Source organism: Mercenaria mercenaria, chromosome 12 (genome assembly GCF_021730395.1).
Source record: "Mercenaria mercenaria strain notata chromosome 12, MADL_Memer_1, whole genome shotgun sequence".
Lineage (NCBI taxonomy): Eukaryota > Metazoa > Mollusca > Bivalvia > Venerida > Veneridae > Mercenaria > Mercenaria mercenaria.
The window spans coordinates 38,504,344-38,524,202 of NC_069372.1; the positions used below are offsets into that span (position 1 = coordinate 38,504,344).

The 19,859-nt window shown below is 34.8% G+C and overlaps 1 protein-coding gene across 4 annotated transcripts in view; it reads left to right on the plus strand.

The window, feature by feature from the left end:
- LOC123533653 (NAD(+) hydrolase SARM1-like) overlaps window positions 1-19,859 on the plus strand; it is a 104,844-nt gene that overhangs the window by 62,667 nt on the left and 22,318 nt on the right. For all 4 annotated transcript variants that reach the window (XM_053519740.1, XM_045315393.2, XM_045315394.2 and 1 more), the window contains 3 exons: window positions 16,579-17,927; window positions 18,249-18,428; window positions 19,101-19,225. In XM_053519740.1, coding sequence (XP_053375715.1) covers window positions 16,579-17,927; window positions 18,249-18,428; window positions 19,101-19,225 — 1,654 coding nt within the window. The remainder of the gene's footprint in view (window positions 1-16,578; window positions 17,928-18,248; window positions 18,429-19,100; window positions 19,226-19,859) is intronic.

Here is a 19,859-nt window from a genome sequence, read left to right on the forward strand (position 1 = left end):
AGCTAAAAGTAGAAAAACCTTTGAATGACCTCCTTATGAACCACTTGATGGATGTTTGTCAGACTTGGTCTTTAGCACCATTATAAAGTCTGATTGATCTTCATTTCTACAAAATGGGGTCATTTGGCCCTTTTTAAGGCCACTAGAGCTAAAAATAGAAATTCCATTAAATGACTTTTCCCCTTGAAACACTTTGCAAGTCTTCATAAAACTTGAACATTAGCATCTTTGTAAGGTCTTCTCTCAAATTTGTTTGAATGGTGTCACACTTCATGATCCAGTGTTTCAAATGTTGGCTCTTGCCCGATGCTAAATATAGTTGCCACCATTCATGATCCAATGTATCATAATTATATATTCAAGTGTTGGGTGAGCGACTTAGGGCCAGTATGTCCCTCTTGTTGAAATTGTCATTAAAAATTGCTGTTTCATCTAGTTACTGTTGCCCACAGTTACCAGAAAGCCACATCAAGTAATGAATGAAATGGATTTTCCAGATCATGCAGTTCCCAGTGCCAGGTCATTGGGTTGTAAAATATTGAAGATATCGGAGCTTATTACAGGCATTTGAACAGATAGAAAGCACAGGAAATAAATTGTACAGTAAGGCTTATTATGATAGTAGAAATTTTGATCGATTGTATGACTAAATAACCTTTTTTAGCATATTTGAACTCATGAAATTCTTTGAAATTTTATACACTTGAAACTTTTAATGAAGACAAAGCTTGGAAAAGACAGTGTGTTCTTTATTTGCTGGTAGTATTTTAAGTCACAGGTTGAAATATATCGCTAATGTCAAAATCGGAAAAGATTCCATTTGTCGTTACAAAATTGTCAGTCATAAATTTTCAAATATGGCTGGTTGCTGATTCCAGTGATAATAAAAATAAGCCATAGAATGTAACATTACCATTGGTCTGTTTAAAAATAGCATTTGGAATCAACCAGTCAGAGGCTAGAGCCTGAGACAGTGCTCAAGACTTGTTGACAACCATGAAGTAAAGACAATGCTAAGAAGAGCCCAAAAGCTATACATGTATATATATTTGGAAATTGTCATTATTTCAGAGCTGTCAGGGCACTGAATGAGACTGGCTTGTAAGAAATAAGGTACAAGTTTAACAATTCACAAAATACAATAAAAACAAGTTGACCAAATTAGGTATAAGTTAACTAAATGTACTAAACTACTAATGTAGGAGTTGATTGGTAATCCAAGTACACCATACAGTAAAATGATTTCTGAGAAAGGTTATTTATCTGGATGTGAATGGAACAGTTTAAATCAAGCTCAGGACCAGGACACCGAAGTTAAAAATAAGCCCAATTACTACAATAAATTTATATCTTTTAAAATTTTATTAGACTAGGAAAGCTGGATGTGAGAGCATGAGTGTTATCTGTGTCTCCCATGTTGAAAATGTTTAGATTTGACTGATATGTTATTCACAGGTGGAAATGAATCTAGTGGTTGTCCATGTTCACAGATGGTAATTACCTGAAGTTTGACTGTACTCTGAAATTTACTAGCTTTCTGAATTAAGTAATTTGTTTGAGTTTCTCAAAGATAATTAGATTTTAAAATAGAATAAGACAGGAAGAGATCAGATTTGATTTTGATGCTTTGGAGAGGCTAATTTTATAAGAAACTTGTCAAGTCAGAAAGGAAATATCTGTGTTTGCTCTTCAGTAAAATATGTGACCTTTTTTTTTTTGCTTTAAATTAGGTTCTATATCCTTAAGTATTTGAAATGTTAAGAAGCTATATTTAGATTTCAAACTTAGATGAGCTCCGTAAATTTATTCAATTCTTTAAATTTTACATAACTTTATGCATTTATTAAATGTGTTTGTGAAGTTATGATATCCTTGTCGCGTATTATACCTTAAAGAGACCTGCCTGCAGATGAACATCAATTTTTTATTTTTAAACATTGAAAATGATGAACCAGTCTTTTGTATGTAGATATTTTAATGTGTATGATGTAAAGTACAGCTAGATTTTGTCAATTTCATATCAAATTTCAGTGGTGTAAATAATGATTCTACAAGTTTATTGACAAAAAATTAAGTTTTTTGTTTTGTTGATAAAACTTTCCAAAAATGTACATGTAGACTCACTAAAAGAATTCTTTCTATTATAATTACAAACTAATGCAAGTATTATGCGACATTTGTCTAGCATGTGGCTTTAAAGGTAAATGAAATATTATTAAATTAAAACTGTCATGAAATTTATATGATATGCAGTTTGCACTTAGCCACAAGGAAATCGGTTTAAATGAAGTTGTAGCCAGGACACGCATGGTAAGTTTTGCTTAACCAAATGACAGAAAAAGAATTTTGTTGATGGAAGAACCTGATCGAAATTGCATGTCTATGTTTTCTACTGTATTGATTCGGTGAATAGTGATTGTGACTCGGAGTGCTGATGCGCCAATAATAAATGTCAAAGCTCGGTACTCGAGGAGTGTGCACCTTGATTTTACTGCATAGTGTGTTTGAAGCTCATCGGAGTTTTTGAGGCAGACTGAAAATTGGATTTTACGTTGTTTAAAAAGTAGGTGAAAATGCAATCTTTTTCAAATTTTTCAGGAATTGGTTAACAGTTTTTTGGCTTTTTTAGCGATGTGCATGCTGATTTATATTTTCATTGTAAATAAAGTTCTTTTCTGATGCATATTTAAGTATCAATTAATCTACTATGGTTAATAATTTTTCATGATCAGAAGAGATACTTGTAAAGCTATTATCCAGATGTAGAAGTTTTATACAGGTATTTCATAGTAGTTTTACATGTAAGGGGAGGTAAATTATCACCAAGTCAAAAGTAATATTATATGCAAGGGGAGGTAATTTATAACCAAGTATGTCTAAGGGGAGGTAACTTATTAACAAGTTAAATGGTTATAAAATTATAGCAGTAATTCGGTCAAAAATGTGCTTCTATGGTGTAGTCAAAGAAAGTCCCTAATCAATAGATCCTAGTTTTTCCATTAAACTGGGGGCCAAGTGGGCATTATTTCACTCCTGGAATGTATTTTACATAAAATAAGACACTTTTCATGCTTATATTGGCATGTTTTCAAGTTCAGTTTATTTGAGAACGAAAGTAATAATACTATGATGTTTAGTCTGCTGATCACTGCTTTCTGAAATTCGGCAATATGAGGGTACCTGACTTCAGTTGACTTGCATTTCACTGCATACTATTCAACACGCCTTTTTCTTTTTGTTTTCTAAAAGCAAATGTATGGATATCTTGTGGAAAATAAGTCTACAACAGAGTGAAAATCTTGAAACTGTATCAAAATTTATCTGAAGTAGCTGAATTTTATATGAAACAAAGAACAATTTCTTTTGTTGGTATATAGCCAAAAGTAAAATAACATACCGGTATAAGGAGAGATAAGGGGAGGTACTCTTTTACCAAGTCAGAAGCATTTAAAGTGACATTCTCTTTCATCAAATGGTGAGCATGTGCACATATAATTACCACCAGAAGCGATTTCTGTCAGTCATTAATGTCCTGTATTCATCCCTTCAAATTCAGGCAACATCTAAGAAAAATACTTCAAATGCCTTGCTAACAATGAGTAAGGACATTACAAAATGACAGTGATCAATAAAGATTTACTCCTTTTATGTTAATTCTAGTTAGGAATTAACCTTCAGACATAAGAAATATTCATTGTAATTCAAGGTCAATACTGAAATGGACCTAGGGACATTTTTATGTATGACTGTGATTGGTTTGTGATGTTTTATTGAGAAACAGTTTTGACTGGCTGAATGCTTTACCTATAATGTAAAAAAAAAATAAAAGTATTGACGAAATGTGCCAGAGGTTTAGCCTGCATTGGAAGCATGGTAGGTCTCTAGCATTAGAGAATGTAAAGGGGTGGGAACCAGTTACAAAATCAGAAGTGTTAAGGGGAGGCATGCAAGGTCAGATATTTAAAGGGAGAGAACTTATTGCAGGTCAGAAGTAAAAAGGGGAGGGAATATATTTATGGGGGAGCATATAGTTGCCACCTAGCGTTCCATCCCTCAGACCATCACACATCTTTTCCAGAGGATAACTCAGAAAGTATTGAAGATACCAAGTTTTAACTTTAAACAATGATAGAGCTCTTTGAGTGGAAGTGCAGTGATAAGGAACAATCACTCTAGGTGGTCCCAATTTTGTATTATCTCCCTTTTTTGAAAACCTTGTCCAGGGCATAACTCAAATACTATGTAAAGTATTGAATGTGTCCCTCAGTTTAAGTGTGTGGAGCATAACTAAATAACCATTCAAGATACGACTTCAAACTAGGTGATGATGATATGATGAGCAGAGTGCATGAATCAGGGTGGTAGGTCAAATGTCAAGATCACAGCAAAGTCAAATGTTTTGAAAAAAAAGGTATTGACTTAGAATATCATAACCCTGTTGAGAAATTCATGAACAGTTCATGAATAATCCTTGAACTATTCCAGAACTTTGTTCATGAACAGTTCACGAATAGTTCATGAAAGTTAGTGAACTACAAATGGGACTTTTTACGGCATCAAAAATTCATGAACTGGGCATGGTTCATCAGGTTCATGAACTGGGCTGGTTCATCAAATTCATGAACTTGATATGTTCATCAAAGTTCATGAATTTGATGAACTAGAAATTCGCAAACTTTATGAACAGTTCATGAATAATTCTTGAACTATTCGTGAACTATTCATGAACAGTTCATCAACTACAAATGGGACTTTTTGCGGCATCAACTATTCATCAAGTTGATGAACCATAGTTCATGAACCAGGGGTTCATGAACTGAAAGTAACAAGATATGTGGAAAGTTGATGAACCCAGCTGAATTAGAAACAGTGATTTTGACAATAGTGACATTACTATAGCAACTGCCTGATAAAGCCTGTCTGAGAAAAGCAGGCTTTCTCAGGTCAGTGACTTGAGAACACTTTGCACTGTTTAAACCTGTGATTAAATCCAAGGACATCCGATTGTGTCCATTTTGCATTTAAAAATTATTACGCCCTCATACGACACTGAAAAAGGTCTTTAAATTCCAAAATATAAAAAAGCGGAAAAAACAAAACCCAAGTGAAATTTTATCCGAAATTCAGTTGCTAGACGGTCTAATTTACTTTAATCTCAAGATTGACATTCAGATTAGATACTAGCTTTGTTTCAGGGTCGTGAAAACATGTGACATTTTAAAAGGATTTTATATTTTTTAAAATGAACAATTTATAACAACACCATAATTACTTATTTGATATTCAGTATACTCATATTCCTTTTAAACCATTCCTTACAGTAGTATGATAAATATTTCCTTCTCATTTGCTGCACAAACTTCTAAAAAATTGCTGAATCACATGTGCAAAAAATTTCCCAGCATGCAACAAAATAATGGAAACTGATCATGTGACATAAATTTAATGTTCATGAACATTCATGAACAGTTCATGAACTTATTCATTTATTGTAAAAGGAAAACCTAAGTTTTATGTTTAATGAGTGAACAGTTCAGAAACTCCTAATTGGGTTCAAGAACTGGTACTGAACTAGAAAAAGATTTTGAATTTTTAGTACTTTTATTGAATCTTAGATGACTTTTTCTTAAGAACACACCAAGAATGTTTAAAGAATTTAATATTCTTAAACTGCTCATAGAATGTTCATCATTTTTTTTTTCAAGAATTTTTCTTGAATTCTATAGGTATATTGACATTCATGAAAAAATCTTGATTCATTCTTAAAACAAGTTCATGAATATTTCAAGGATTTCTGGTATGAAATGAAAGACATCAATAAATTCACCAACCAAGTATCAGTGTACACCATTATTCTTTTCCAGTGACATTTTTTAAATTGCCAGATAATGATGAAACTTCTGTTAGCTATCCCCAATGTTTAATCAAAATTTTGTACAAATTGCAGACAACATAAAATACAAAATACATGTAGTAACATTCCTAGTCATAATTTGTATGTTATCAGTAACTCTGGCATTAGCCTTCAGAAGCTTTTACAAGTAAATGGATCTTGTTTTATGGATTTTATGAATTTCAGACTTGATTGATCAATTCATTAATTTGAAGTTCATGAACAGTGTATGAACTTCAGGTTCATGAACCATCAGCATAATTGAAATAAAATCAAATACTGTACTGGAGTTCTGAATGAAGTCACTTGTTTGATTACTGAACTATTCGTGAACTTAAAATCATGCACCAAAGGTGAAATTTTTGAAGAACCAGTTCATGAATAATTCTTGAACTTTAGGTTCACAGACAGTTGGTGAACTTTTTCAGGAATAGTTTCATGAACAATTCATGAACTTTTGGTTCGTGAACAGTTCACAAACTTTTTGAGGAACATTCATCACATTGTTCACGAATGGTTCAGGAATGTTCATGAACAGTTCATGAATGCTCATCAGTTCATGAACTACAGCTCAACAGGGAAGGCAGGGGATGATGAGACAATGTGCAGACTGCAACAGTCTACATTACACCTCCCCATTACTCCCACCCCCACACCCCAACACCCCACCCCCCCAAAAAAAGAAAGAAAAAAATTCATTTAGTTACTTGCCTTTTAGTATCCTGTCACCACACATATTATACATACTGCTTCCCCTCCCCCTCTCTCCAAAATATTTTGAAAGCAGATTTCTCAGAAAGGACTAGACTGAATGATTCCAAACTGCTCAAAATTTTTGGAATATGGTTACATGGTCTCAACATGCAGATTTCAAAACTCTGGCTGGTTTATGTTTTTGCAAAATTAAGCCCCTTTTGTATTTTAAGCTGTTATTATGTAAAATGGTTTCAAATATATAAATAGCAACTTTGTGAACGTTCAAGTTGATGCAGCATGAAAATATAACACAGTTTTAAGGGAGCTGCGTAGCTAAGATGTTCTATTCTTCGTAATTACTTATTTATTTCAAAATAGGAAATATATTGCAGGGAAAAGATACTGCCACAAAGGATTTTAATGGCATCATTAATGTATACCAGCATTTACTTTAATTGCTGTCTCATGTTCAACATTTATTGGAATTTCTAAGAAACATATCTTGTTTCTTCAATAATCACTATCACAATTACTTTAAGGTAGTTTTGCACAGTTACCGTAATTATGTTGAGGGATAACCCAAGTTACAACCTGAATTTCTGCATACGCACATACATATACTGTTGATATGCACATACATATGCTGTTGATATGCACATAAATATACTCTTGATACACACAATTATGCTGTTGATACACACATACATATACTGTTGATATACACATACATATGATGTTGATACACACATACATATGCTGTTGATATGCACATACATATGCTGTTGATATGCACATACATATGCTGCTGATACACACATACATATGCTGTTAATACGATAAACACATACATAAAAAATTACGCTGTTGATACACACATATATATACTGTAGATACATACATATACATATGCTTTTGATACACACATACATATGCTGTTGATACACACATATGTATACTGTTGATACACACATACATACACACATATATATATACTGTTGAGCCATTAATATAAAATTTTGTAGTTGAGTCATTTTCATGGATTTCATTGTTACCAGTCTTCAAGGAACAATTTCCAATCCTTTACCTTGACAGATGAAATCCATGAATTCATATTCCATTGAAATGGCTGTTTTGGGTGAAGCCAAGAAACTTTATACCCATGGAATTAAATTATATTTCACAGTGTCAGAAGAACCATGGCATGAAAATGATGTATTTGTTAAATGATTCAAATTATTTTCTCTGAAACTTTTAAATGATATAATTTATGAAATCAATATTCACTGATTTTGTTTTCTATGTTATTAATGTCATAAACTTTGGAGTTTTTATCAAGTAAATTAAAGGTTACCGATGTGATTTACTACCTTAAATTTAACATACAACTTGTCAGATGAAATTTATTTTCATTATACTTTCTAGATATTCAAACCAACTGAAAATGAGTTTTGAAATGAAATTAAGTTACATTCAGGAGCCGAATTACTAGTACAAGTAAAGTACGTAGCAAATGTATTATTCAGGAATGAAACCACAGTTGACCCAGCCTTAGCAGTCACCTATGTGAAGAAGCCAATCAGCCGATTTCCCAAATTGACTTTTTAATTCCCAGGGCATATAGGGATTGAACTGGCCGTCCATATGCACCAGATTGCCTATAGCCCACATTAATGACCCGATTTAGTTCATACTCAAACTCAATAATTCTTGTGGCAAAACATTCAAACTGACCTATATACTGGTGACCTTGACCCTCATAATATTATGACCTTCGCCTTCAAACATAAAACCTTTAAAACAACAGTTTTGGTCCTACAGTCCTCATAATGACACAATTTCATACTCACACTCATCAAACCTTAAGACAAAATGTACAAACTGACCTATATATAGATGACCTTGACTCTCATATGACCTCTACCTTCAAACTTAAAACCATTATAAACAACAGTTTTGGTCCATAGTAAACAGTCCTCATAAATGACCCAATTAAGTTAATACTTACATTCAACAAATCTTATGGCAAGACCTACAAACTGACCTATATATAAAGATGACCTTGACCTTCATAAATCTCCACCTTAAACCCTAAAAAAAACACCAGGGGCATGTTTTTGCGTTTTTATCTCCTTGTTTGTTTTTGTTTAATTCGAACTTGTCTTTAGCAGTCACCTGCCTTGAGCAGCCAAATTGTGTCTATCACATGGCTGGCTGCTTATAACAGTTTTGATCATATGCATCTTCAGAGACAGGACTGATGGTCTATTTTCGGTGTTTTTAACTCGGGCTTAGCACAGGTTTGACTGTAGTTTATGTGAATAATTCAGTTATATGGCTAGAAGAAAATTTAATTGTTTCTTGACAGGAAAGTGTAACATCAGTTGTAATTTATGTGGCATTTTATAAGTGCATTGTTTTACAACCTTCATGGTTGCTATTTTGCATGTTCAAAATATCATAACAGTCTATTAAAGCGTTAATATCTAAATCCATGCCAGTAGTCTTTCAAGGAAAACTAGACATAGTATTAAGTTATAAAAATTCTTCAGGAGCTAATTTATGTGGACTTTGTGGTTGCATCTGTACAGGAAATTAAATCCATAGGAATAAAACGTCATTTTATCTTCAAAAGTTGAAGTGCACAAATTCATAATCCTCTAGAAATAGCCGTTTTTGCCCAAACCATGAAAATTCATGCCCACATTTAAATGATTTTACAGTAAACTAAGTTAAGGAAGTAGGTTACCTTAATATTTCTGTGTGCGCATGTCCAGCCGGAAGCTAACGAGACGATTTATGATGATGTTTACGACAAATAAATGTTTAAAAATGAGAGAAAATGCGTTTCCATGGAAACACGAGCCCCGTGCCATATACATTTTAAGCTTATATTAGAAAGCTAATGCCATACTAGTAAAATTATCAATTATGCAGACTTCTACGGATATCAGTGAAACTAAAAAACACTGAAAATTGTTAAATATCCATATTTTTCTTCTTCTTTCAAATTATAAAATACATTTGGAGGGTCATGTACTTCCAACCTAGATAAAAATTGAACTTGAAGGGACAGAGATAAACGAAATTGAGATTGTACAGTTGAAATATCATATTACACGAAATACAAAAAATTGCTGCAGTTCAACTAATTTGAATTTACTCTGGTAACAAGGTAACCTACCTCCTTAAGGACCAGTCTTAAAACTTGAGCTTTTATTGGCTTACCAGTACAACTAGCTTATAACCAACAATAAGTTTATAATGTAATTTAAGAGTTGAACTAGACTGTTGTTGGAATCATTATATGGAATTTCTTTCATGTATAATCTATAGAGATTTCTAGCAGTATTAAATGTGATCTTGGGGTATTGAAAATCAATGTACCAGACAGCATTTATAATGTCAATCAGTCCAGTGGACTGAATCTGTAATTTTGTACAGTACCATTTGCTCATATTTAGCTTGAAATTGAGCCGGACCAGTAAGCCTCTTGGCATTGGTGAAAAGTTTGATCCCCCTGCAAGGTATATATTTTTTGGGTAGAATTTTACGAAACTTGACATTAGACAGCATGTTACCAGTCATTTTGACCTTCGCCTCAGATTCAAATTGGACACTGTCACTTGTTAAATGAAGGCAACAAATTTAAAATGGAATCAAGGAATTAACCTTTAGCCTGCTGCTGGCAAGTGATTCTGCCTTTGCGACCAGTGCAGACCAAGATCAGCCTGCACATCCGTGCAGGCTGATCATGGTCTACACTGTTCGCTATTCAGTTAGTAAGTTTTCATTGAACACCCCTTCAAATAATTAATGGTACTGCCCAAATTGAATGATGGACAATTCCATTTTAGATATTTAGCAGGCTAAGGGTTAACTTGTAACTGAAAAATTGTTGAAACTGATATTTAACCAATATCTCCAACAAATAACCTAGCCCTTAGTTCTTCATGATGATGTTTAATATTAATGCTCTGTATTGTTAAACATGCACAGTGAGTCACAACTCTTTGCTCAAATACCACCAGTGCTGACTCGAGAGCAATTTGTGTGGACGTGGCTGTTTTCCTAATTCTTTCTATTTGGATCGGTTGAAACCTTGGATAATTCAAGCATTTTCTTCATCCTGTTGTGAGTTTGAGTAAAGCCTAAAAAAAATTGTTTGTTTTCAGTGTCCAGACCTACCCTAAAAATTTGCCGCGACCCTAAATGTTTTAATGGCGTTAGAACATTTTTTTTTATATTTTCACTATTTTGTTATACTTTTCGCTTTGTAAAACAAAATTTAAAAAAAAAATTTCCTACTTATCTACCCTAATTTTTTGGGGCATGTTACCGGAAACAAACAATATTTTTTAGGCCTGATAAGTGTTTTACTTTTGTGATGGCGCCAGACCTGTCAGTCACACAATCAGTGGTCTCCCTTGACAGTAAAAACAACAGTCTCCGCCATTTTATCAAGATTGTGATGGCGCCAGACCTGTCAGTCACACAATCAGTGGTCTCCCTTGACAGTAAAAACAACAGTCTCCGCCATTTTATCAAGATTGTGATGGTACCAGACCTATCAGTCACACAGTCAGTGGTCTCCCTTGACAGTAAAAACAACAGTCTCCGCCATTTTATCAAGATTGTGATGGCGCCAGACCTGTCAGTCACACAATCAGTGGTCTCCCTTGACAGTAAAAACAACAGTCTCCGCCATTTTATCAAGATTGTGATGGTACCAGACCTATCAGTCACACAATCAGTGGTCTCCCTTGACAGTAAAAACAACAGTCTCCGCCATTTTATCAAGATTGTGATGGCACCAGACCTATCAGTCACACAGTCAGTGGTCTCCCTTGACAGTAAAAACAACAGTCTCCGCCATTTTATCAAGATTGTGATGGCACCAGACCTATCAGTCACACAGTCAGTGGTCTCCCTTGACAGTAAAAACAACAGTCTCCGCCATTTTATCAAGATTGTGATGGTACCAGACCTATCAGTCACACAGTCAGTGGTCTCCTTGACAGTAAAACAACATCTACGCCATTTTATCAAGATTGTGATGGTACCAGACCTATCATCACACAGTCAGTGGCTCCTTGACAGTAAAAACAACAGTCTCCGCCATTTTACAAGATTGTGATGGTACCAGACCTATCAGTCACACAGTCAGTGGTCTCCCTTGACAGTAAAAACAACAGTCTCCGCCATTTTATCAAGATTGTGATGGTACCAGACCTATCAGTCACACAGTCAGTGGTCTCCCTTGACAGTAAAAACAACAGTCTCCGCCATTTTATCAAGATGTTGATGTACCAGACCTATCAGTCACACAGTCAGTGGTCTCCCTTGACAGTAAAAACAACAGTCTCCGCCATTTTATCAAGATTGTGATGGTACCAGACCTATCAGTCACACAGTCAGTGGTCTCCCTTGACAGTAAAAACAACAGTCTCCGCCATTTTATCAAGATTGTGATGGTACCAGACCTATCAGTCACACAGTCAGTGGTCTCCTTGACAGTAAAAAAACAGTCTCCGCCATTTTATCAGATTGTGATGGTACCAGACTATCAGTCACACAATCAGTGGTCTCCCTTGACAGTAAAAACACAGTCTCCGCCATTTTATCAAGATTGTGATGGTACCAGACCTATCAGTCACACAGTCAGGTCTCCCTTGACAGTAAAAACAAGTCTCCGCCATTTATCAAGATTGTGTGGTACCAAAACTATATCAACAATCAGTCCTGACAGTAAAACAATAGATTTATCAAGATGTGATGATTTTGTTTTCATCATTGATATGAAATCAATGTTTGAGTATTTAAAGATATTTAGCATTCATGAAAAATGAAATAATGAATAAGAATGTTTGAATTTCTTTACAATGGTCGTGATTTCATGGTCATGTGGTATTTGTGGTGGGTGTGATTTTTTAATGTAGATTTAGGGGAGGTAATCGCTGCTGGTAGCATTAAGGGGAGGTAATCTCTGCTGGGAGTCTGAAGACTCGTGTCATACACACAGACTCACACACAGTTGTAAAACTCCAAATATTTTCTTCCAAGGTCACCTCCAAAAAAAATTTGAATTACTCAACTGCTTGCATGTAGAGATGCATTGATATAAAGAATGCATTGATGACAAATACAGATAGCTGTTGTCTCTACAGACAGCAGAACAAGAACTATTAAGATATTAAATGTTGAACAAGATATCCCAGAAATTCTCCATAGGGACAAAATTGTTGTACTAAATTAATTTATTGGCAATGAAATACATAGGGAAGTTGGTTGTACTTTATTAAATACATGTATAAGCATTTGAACAGATGTTGGTGCTTCCATGTCCACTGGGATTTAATTTTAAGGATTTACTTAAATTAGTCCCCCACAAAAATTAATGATTTTTATGCCCCTGAAGGTGGGCATATTAAAATCGCATTGTCCGTCCGTCTGTGGGAGCAAACGATTGATACCTTAGGAGATAGGTGTGGCCTAGGACAAAAGACTTAAGTGGTTACGGAATGAATACAAAGGATTTCTATTGTCCTAGGCCACACCTATCTATTGTCCTAGGCCACACCTATCTATTGTCCTAGGCCACGCCTCCTTTCACCTAAGGTATCATGTCAGTGCATCCGTCCGTGTAAATTCTCTTCCAGGCTGTAACTCTGCCATCCATAAAGGAATTTTGAAATAACTTGGCATACATGATCACCATAATGAGATGACATGTCCTGTGCAAGACCCAGACCCCTTGCTCCAAGGTCAAGGTCACACTTAGAGGTCAAAGGTTAACAGGGACTGTTTCGTGTCTGGTCCATAACTTTGCCATTCATCAAGGGATTTTGAAATAACTTGGCATAAATGTTCCCCATAATGACATAGCGGTCATGCCCAAGACTCAGACCCCTAGCTACAAGGTCAAGGTCACATTTAGAAGTCAAAGGTTAACATGGTCTGTTTCTTGTCTGGTCCCTAGCTATTTATCAAGGGATATGAAAATAATTTGTCACAAATGTTAACCATATTGAGAAGATGTGTCGCACTTATGACCTGGGTCTCATATATCAAGCTGAAGGTCACAAAATGATTCATACCTGAACTATTCTGGCATATTTTGCGCAGACAATTGTAGCTTTCTTGGGCACGCTTCAGGGGCATTTGTCAGCAATAGTGACAGCTCTTGTTCAGTAATTTTCACTGTAAAGTAAACAATTTCACTTCAGAGAGGTTGCACTTTTAACGAGACCAAATTCCAAAAAAATATCTTAAGTGAATAGTCAAAATATCAAACATTAGACCAGGTAATGTTGTAAATATAGTCGGTCTATATCCTATGTCCAATCATATGATAATCTAACAATCAATTCTCTGCAAAAAGTCTCTAAAATTGAGAGGCTTTTGTAGTTTATAGAATATAAAACTTTAAGAAATTTTTTTAGAAAGTGATAAATTCTTTATTGTCAGTTTGCAGTAGCTAGACTTATCAAACATCTGATGAACAAGTTTTAAAAAGATATTACCAAAGCAACCGAAATAACACTAAAATTCACCAAAAAAAGTATTCTTTTTGTATATAAATGGTGTGCGGCGGGGTGAGAGTATCATAAAGGGGATATAATATGTTTAAATGATGTATTTAATATTAGAACCCATTTATGATAGAAACCGTCTTGACATTAATGGGCATCTTGAGTTTGTTCAGGTATGTATGTACACCTTGAAATATGTTGAATAGTGTCATTTGTCAAGTGCACACAATATGCACTTGTATCACATATGGTTTTATGGGATATTAATTGGTGCATTAATATTCAGTGTGCATTAATTATTTTTTAAAATTCTGCAGTATGCATTTGATATTTATAATACCATTTGTGACATTGTCTGAGAATTTTTTAATGCTTGAAATTAAATTTGAAAATTCGAGGCTTTTGACTTCTATCGTATTTCTAAAACTATTACGACAATTTGTTTTATCTAGGATGGAATGTTTGAATCAAACTTACAAACTTTCCAGACTTAGGTTCATCAAAGCAACCCTTTGTTAATTTACCCTTTAGCCTGCTAAATATCTAAATTGGACTAGTCCATCAATCATTTTGGGCAATACCAATTATTATTCGAAGGGGTGTTCACTGAAAATTTACTGACTGAATAGCGAACAGTGTTGACAATGATCAGCCTGCACTGATGTGTAGACTGATCTTGGTCTGCACTGGTCGCAAAGGCAGAATGACTTGCCACCAGCAGGCTAAAGGTTAATGTTAATTTTACCCATGGTGTCCAGCAATTCAGTCTGGATTTTTCATTAAGACTTTTTCAAGGTTATTAAGGTTACAAAACCTAAAACTAGGAGACCAGTCTGTTTCATTACCAATTTGGTCAGTTTCAAATATATGCTCAGACACAGCCAATCGGATGCTGGTGACTTAGATTGGTCTTCAAACTTAGTTGTATGACTTTGGAACATTTCTTAGGGTGTATATTTTTATCAACATTCAGAGTCTTAAATTTAGACTTAAGTCTTGGAATGTTGATAAATATACACACTTGTTCCATAGTTATACAACTAAGTTTGGAAACCAATCTTAAATCAAGTTTTAAAAATTATTAAATACAGTGTAACTTCCGAAAACCGGACCTTCTGAAAACCGGAAACCTTTGAAAACCACACGAAACTCAAAGTCCCGTTTTTTTCTGTTCTTATTTCTATATATTTTTAACATCTGAAAACCAGAACTTCCGAATTCTGAAAACCGGACGATTTTTGAAGCACCGTTAATATTTTAACACTAAAATTGACTTCTGAAAACCAAACAGGAAAATATTTGCTTGTTTAAAAGTGTCACCTGATAATCCAGAAACGCTGTCAACATGTTCTTTTGTTTATTCATTAGCGGTGCGGGTTTATTTTGACACGCTATATAATCACAATGATCATTTGATACAAAAGTAAGGAAGTATTTAACAATTATTTTCATTTGTATTCAATTTATGAAAACGTGATGAATTAAATATCTTATGTGTTAAAACTTTCTAAGAAGCCCGCCCGCTTAGCTCAGTAGGTAAGAGCGTTGGTCTACGGACCGCTGGGTCACGAGTTCGATCCTCGGGCGGGGCGTATGTTCTCCGTGACTATTTGATAAACAACATTGTGTCTGAAATCATTAGTCCTCCACCTCTGATAATTCATGTGGGGAAGTTGGCAGTTACTTGCGGAGAACAGGTTTGTACTGGTACAGAATTCAGGAACACTGGTTAGGTTAACTGCCCGCCGTTACATGACTGAAATACTGTTGAAAAACGGCGTTAAACCCAAAACAAACAAACAAACAAAAACTTTCTTAATGTTTGAACAAAAGAAAAATGGCTGTTTTAAATGATTTAGTTACATCGATTGAACTATGCATTATCAACATTAATTAAAATTTAATGTTGACAAAGTCGGGTTCAAAGATGCTAAAATGTAAGTGGAAAATGTTTGCTTAAGTGCTATTGTATTAAAGTTCTGTTGTTTCTTTTTATATTTGTTATTTATGTATTTATTATCCTTAATATTTGTAAATAATTAATTAATTATCTAATTAATTAATAAATTGATATGAAATTGTAAAATTAGAAAGGATAAAAATCTCCTTTATCCTACGTGTAAGAAAACAAAACTCTTGTGCACCACGTCCACTTTGCCTACAAACTTTCAAACTTCTGAATTCCGGAAACTTCCAAAAACCGAACTTTTAGGCTGGTCCGGAGGTCGTTTGGTTTTCAGAAGTTACACTGTACATACAATCATGTTTATAAATTTCTAAATATTAAAATTACTGTAACTTGGTTTATTTCAAGTCTAAACCACTTAAATTTTGCAGTACTGTACATGCTTTTTGTACTTCAGCAAAATCAGACTATCAAATGTAGTATTTTAAAACTCCAAATATTATTTGATACAATCCTGGGTTTAACAAGATGAAATAAATTTTAATCTTTTTCAGGAAAGCTTCCTGACCTGTTAATAGAAGAGGACAGGGGTGAAGGACATTCGTTTTGTTTCAAATCTCTGGAGCGGTCCAAATCTGAGGCAGCTCTTCTTCAGGGGAAACGATCCCAGCACCACAGTTCATTGAGTTCACAGGACAGCACTGATCCAGGGGACCTACATAACATTTCTGAATGCTCTAAAGTCTATTTTGATCTTTCGAAAGGCGAAACTTTTGAAGAGCATACGGGTAAAAATGTCTTTTTTGCACCATCAAGGTCAAACTCTGGTCGCTTTTTAGAAACTATACATCAGAACGAAGAACTGCGTGTAGATGAAATGACCTTGAACTACAGAGATCACCGGTCAATATCTGTTGGAAGTACTTCAAGTATGGACAGCATGGATGGGCGTTTCTTTCGTGCAGATACAGATGGAAGTCAAGATGGCGCTAACTTCCTTTCGACTTTTGAAGCTCTTTCAGTCTCATTGAAAGACAAAATAACGAAAATTATAACATGTGAGGAAGAGGCAGAGCAGATTGAAGTCCTAAATGATATCAATATTTTGATTGATCAAGCTTGGTCGACACCTACCATTGGTAGAGATTTAGCGTACGGCCTTAGTGCTATCATTAATCAAGAAAAAGCTTTAGACGCAATTCTTAGATATTGTTTGCAAGGCTCGAAATCATTGTTAGTGTCTTCAATTAAAGTTCTTGAGCAGGTTTTGACCACAGATAACAGGGAATATGTGGCTGCTAATGGATTAGATCCACTTGTTCAAATGTGTTTGAAATATAAAGATGATCGCGAAATTGCTCAAATGACAACAGGAATTCTAGAGAGCATGTTTAAGACGTCCGAAGACACATGTCAAAGACTAATCGACCTTGGAGGACTGGAGGTCATTTTGTACTGGTGCCGAGGTCAAGATCGTCTCACTTTACGGCATTGTGCCATAGCTTTAGCCAATCTGTCTTTGTACGGAGGACCAGAAAACCATAGCCAAATGATACATCTAAAAGTTCCAGAATGGTTATTTCCCTTGGCATTTAACGAAGACGATATAGTGCGATATTACGCTTGTTTAGCTATTTCTGTGTTAGTCGCTAACAAATTAGACAAAAAAATTGAAACAGCTGTTCTGAATTCGGGAACTCTAGCGCTAGTGTTGCCGTTTATTACGAGTCATACACCAATGGAGTTTGCTCAGATGGATCTCTGGCATCGTCACGGAAGGTCACATGAATGGTTACAAAGACTTGTTTCCGTTCTAACAAGTAAGAGACAAGAACCACAGGCTCTTGCTGCATTCCACTTTGCAATGGAAGCTGGGATCAAATCTGAACAAGGGAGGAAAAAGGTACTCTGCTAAATGTAACAAATTTTTTTTTTTTCACCCAAGTATCAAAATGAGTACATAATGATAAAAGGTTGGGTGAAACAAGAAGTCTAGTTATACACTTTTCAGAAAAGGTCTTGATAACTCTAAAAAAGGTCACATTAAATCTTGCATCATTTTTCAATGTTTGTTTTTGGGGAACGAATCATTTCAAATGATTCTGTGAAGGCTTTCATTGATATAAAGTGAATATTGAATGATGCCACTAAGAAACCTCTACTCAGAATTACTCTGACCTTTATTTAAACCATTTCCTCACTCTCTCTGTACAATTTATTCCAGATTTTTACAGAAATAGATGCCATTGAGCCCCTGAAGAAGGTTGCAAGTACGAGTCCAAATCCAACTGCCTCCCGCTTAGCTGCAGATGCCCTGAAAATACTGGGTGAAGAAATACCACATAGGCTGTCCCAAAATGTTCAACTCTGGTCTAACGAAGACGTCATATTCTGGGTCTCACAGGTGAGGTCTTAGACTTTTGCCCATTGAGGTCAAGAAATCTCTAATAGTGTCATAGGGATACTGAAATTTTCTGTAGTGATAAAAAAATCTTTAATACTGTGAAATCATTAATATTCGTTGGGACTAATTTTCGTGGATTTCGTGGTTGAGTCAATCCACGAAATTTAATCCCAACGAACAAGTAAAATTCCCCTTAATTTTATGTTCAAAAGTTGAAATCCACGAATTCATATCCCCACGAAATTGTTTTGACCAAAACCACGAAATTTCATACCCACGAAATTAAATGATTTTACAATAATGCCATACGGATGCAGAAATTTTCTGTGAAAACCCCTTTTCCCTTTAAGCTCATCATAGAGTCAGACACAAGAAATTGTAAGAAAAGATGAAATAGAGATTTTTATAAATTAAGAAAAAATAAAAAATTAAATACTGAAAGGGGAATGAATATTAACATTGTACAAGATAATCTTTTACTTCTTTCATTCTATACATCCTTTTGTTGCCTTCGATCATTTATCAAGTTACAGATAATTCCATAGAGTGGAGTGAATGCCTTTCATGTTTTGAAACTAAACAGATAAATCGACAAGAAAAGTTGTTCCAATGTAGCCCTTTTACAGACTTATTTCTAGGTGATATAAACATAACATTTTTTCCTCCTTTAAGATCGGGTATTGTGACTACATTCCACAGTTTAAGAAGTGTGATATTGACGGGGATTTGTTGTTGAGAATTACAGAAGATGATCTGATAGACAGTATTAACATGAATCTGTCTCTAGCTAGAAAAAGGTACAGTATGAATGGCCCATTAAATTTCTTTAAAAGGTTATGTTTTAACTTGGGCAGCTGTTTTAACTGTTTTTAACATAAGATTTAAAATCTTATAGAACTTTAACTTTTATTCTTTTCCTTATCCCATTTGCTAAGCCTAAAAAAGTTTCTTTTTTAATATTGGTAGTCAACGAAAGTCCCCAACTGGAATGGATGGAACAACTTATTTCCAGCCGAGCTTATGGCAAGCATCATATTTACCTCCCCAGCATCCTGTCTAGGCCAATACTGCTGGAAAAGGTACCAATTTAAGTAAATCACCAAGCACTGAACACTAGCTGGAATATCAGCCGCAACCGGGAATCAGACCTGGACCGCTGGCATTGTAGTCCAATCTAGGGCTGTCATCGATAGAAACGATATCGATGTATCAACGATTTTTTTTTGTCGATCGATTATCGATTCCCATTTTCAAAAATCGATATAGGTAGGTATATAGTATTATAATTATGAACAAATAGGTCGTTAATCTAACTCAATAATCAATATAACGATGTATCGTCGATATTTGTCTTCTGATATATCGGTATCGTCGATATGCCTAAGACCCAATCAATGACAGCCCTAGTCCAATTCACTAACCACTTCGCCA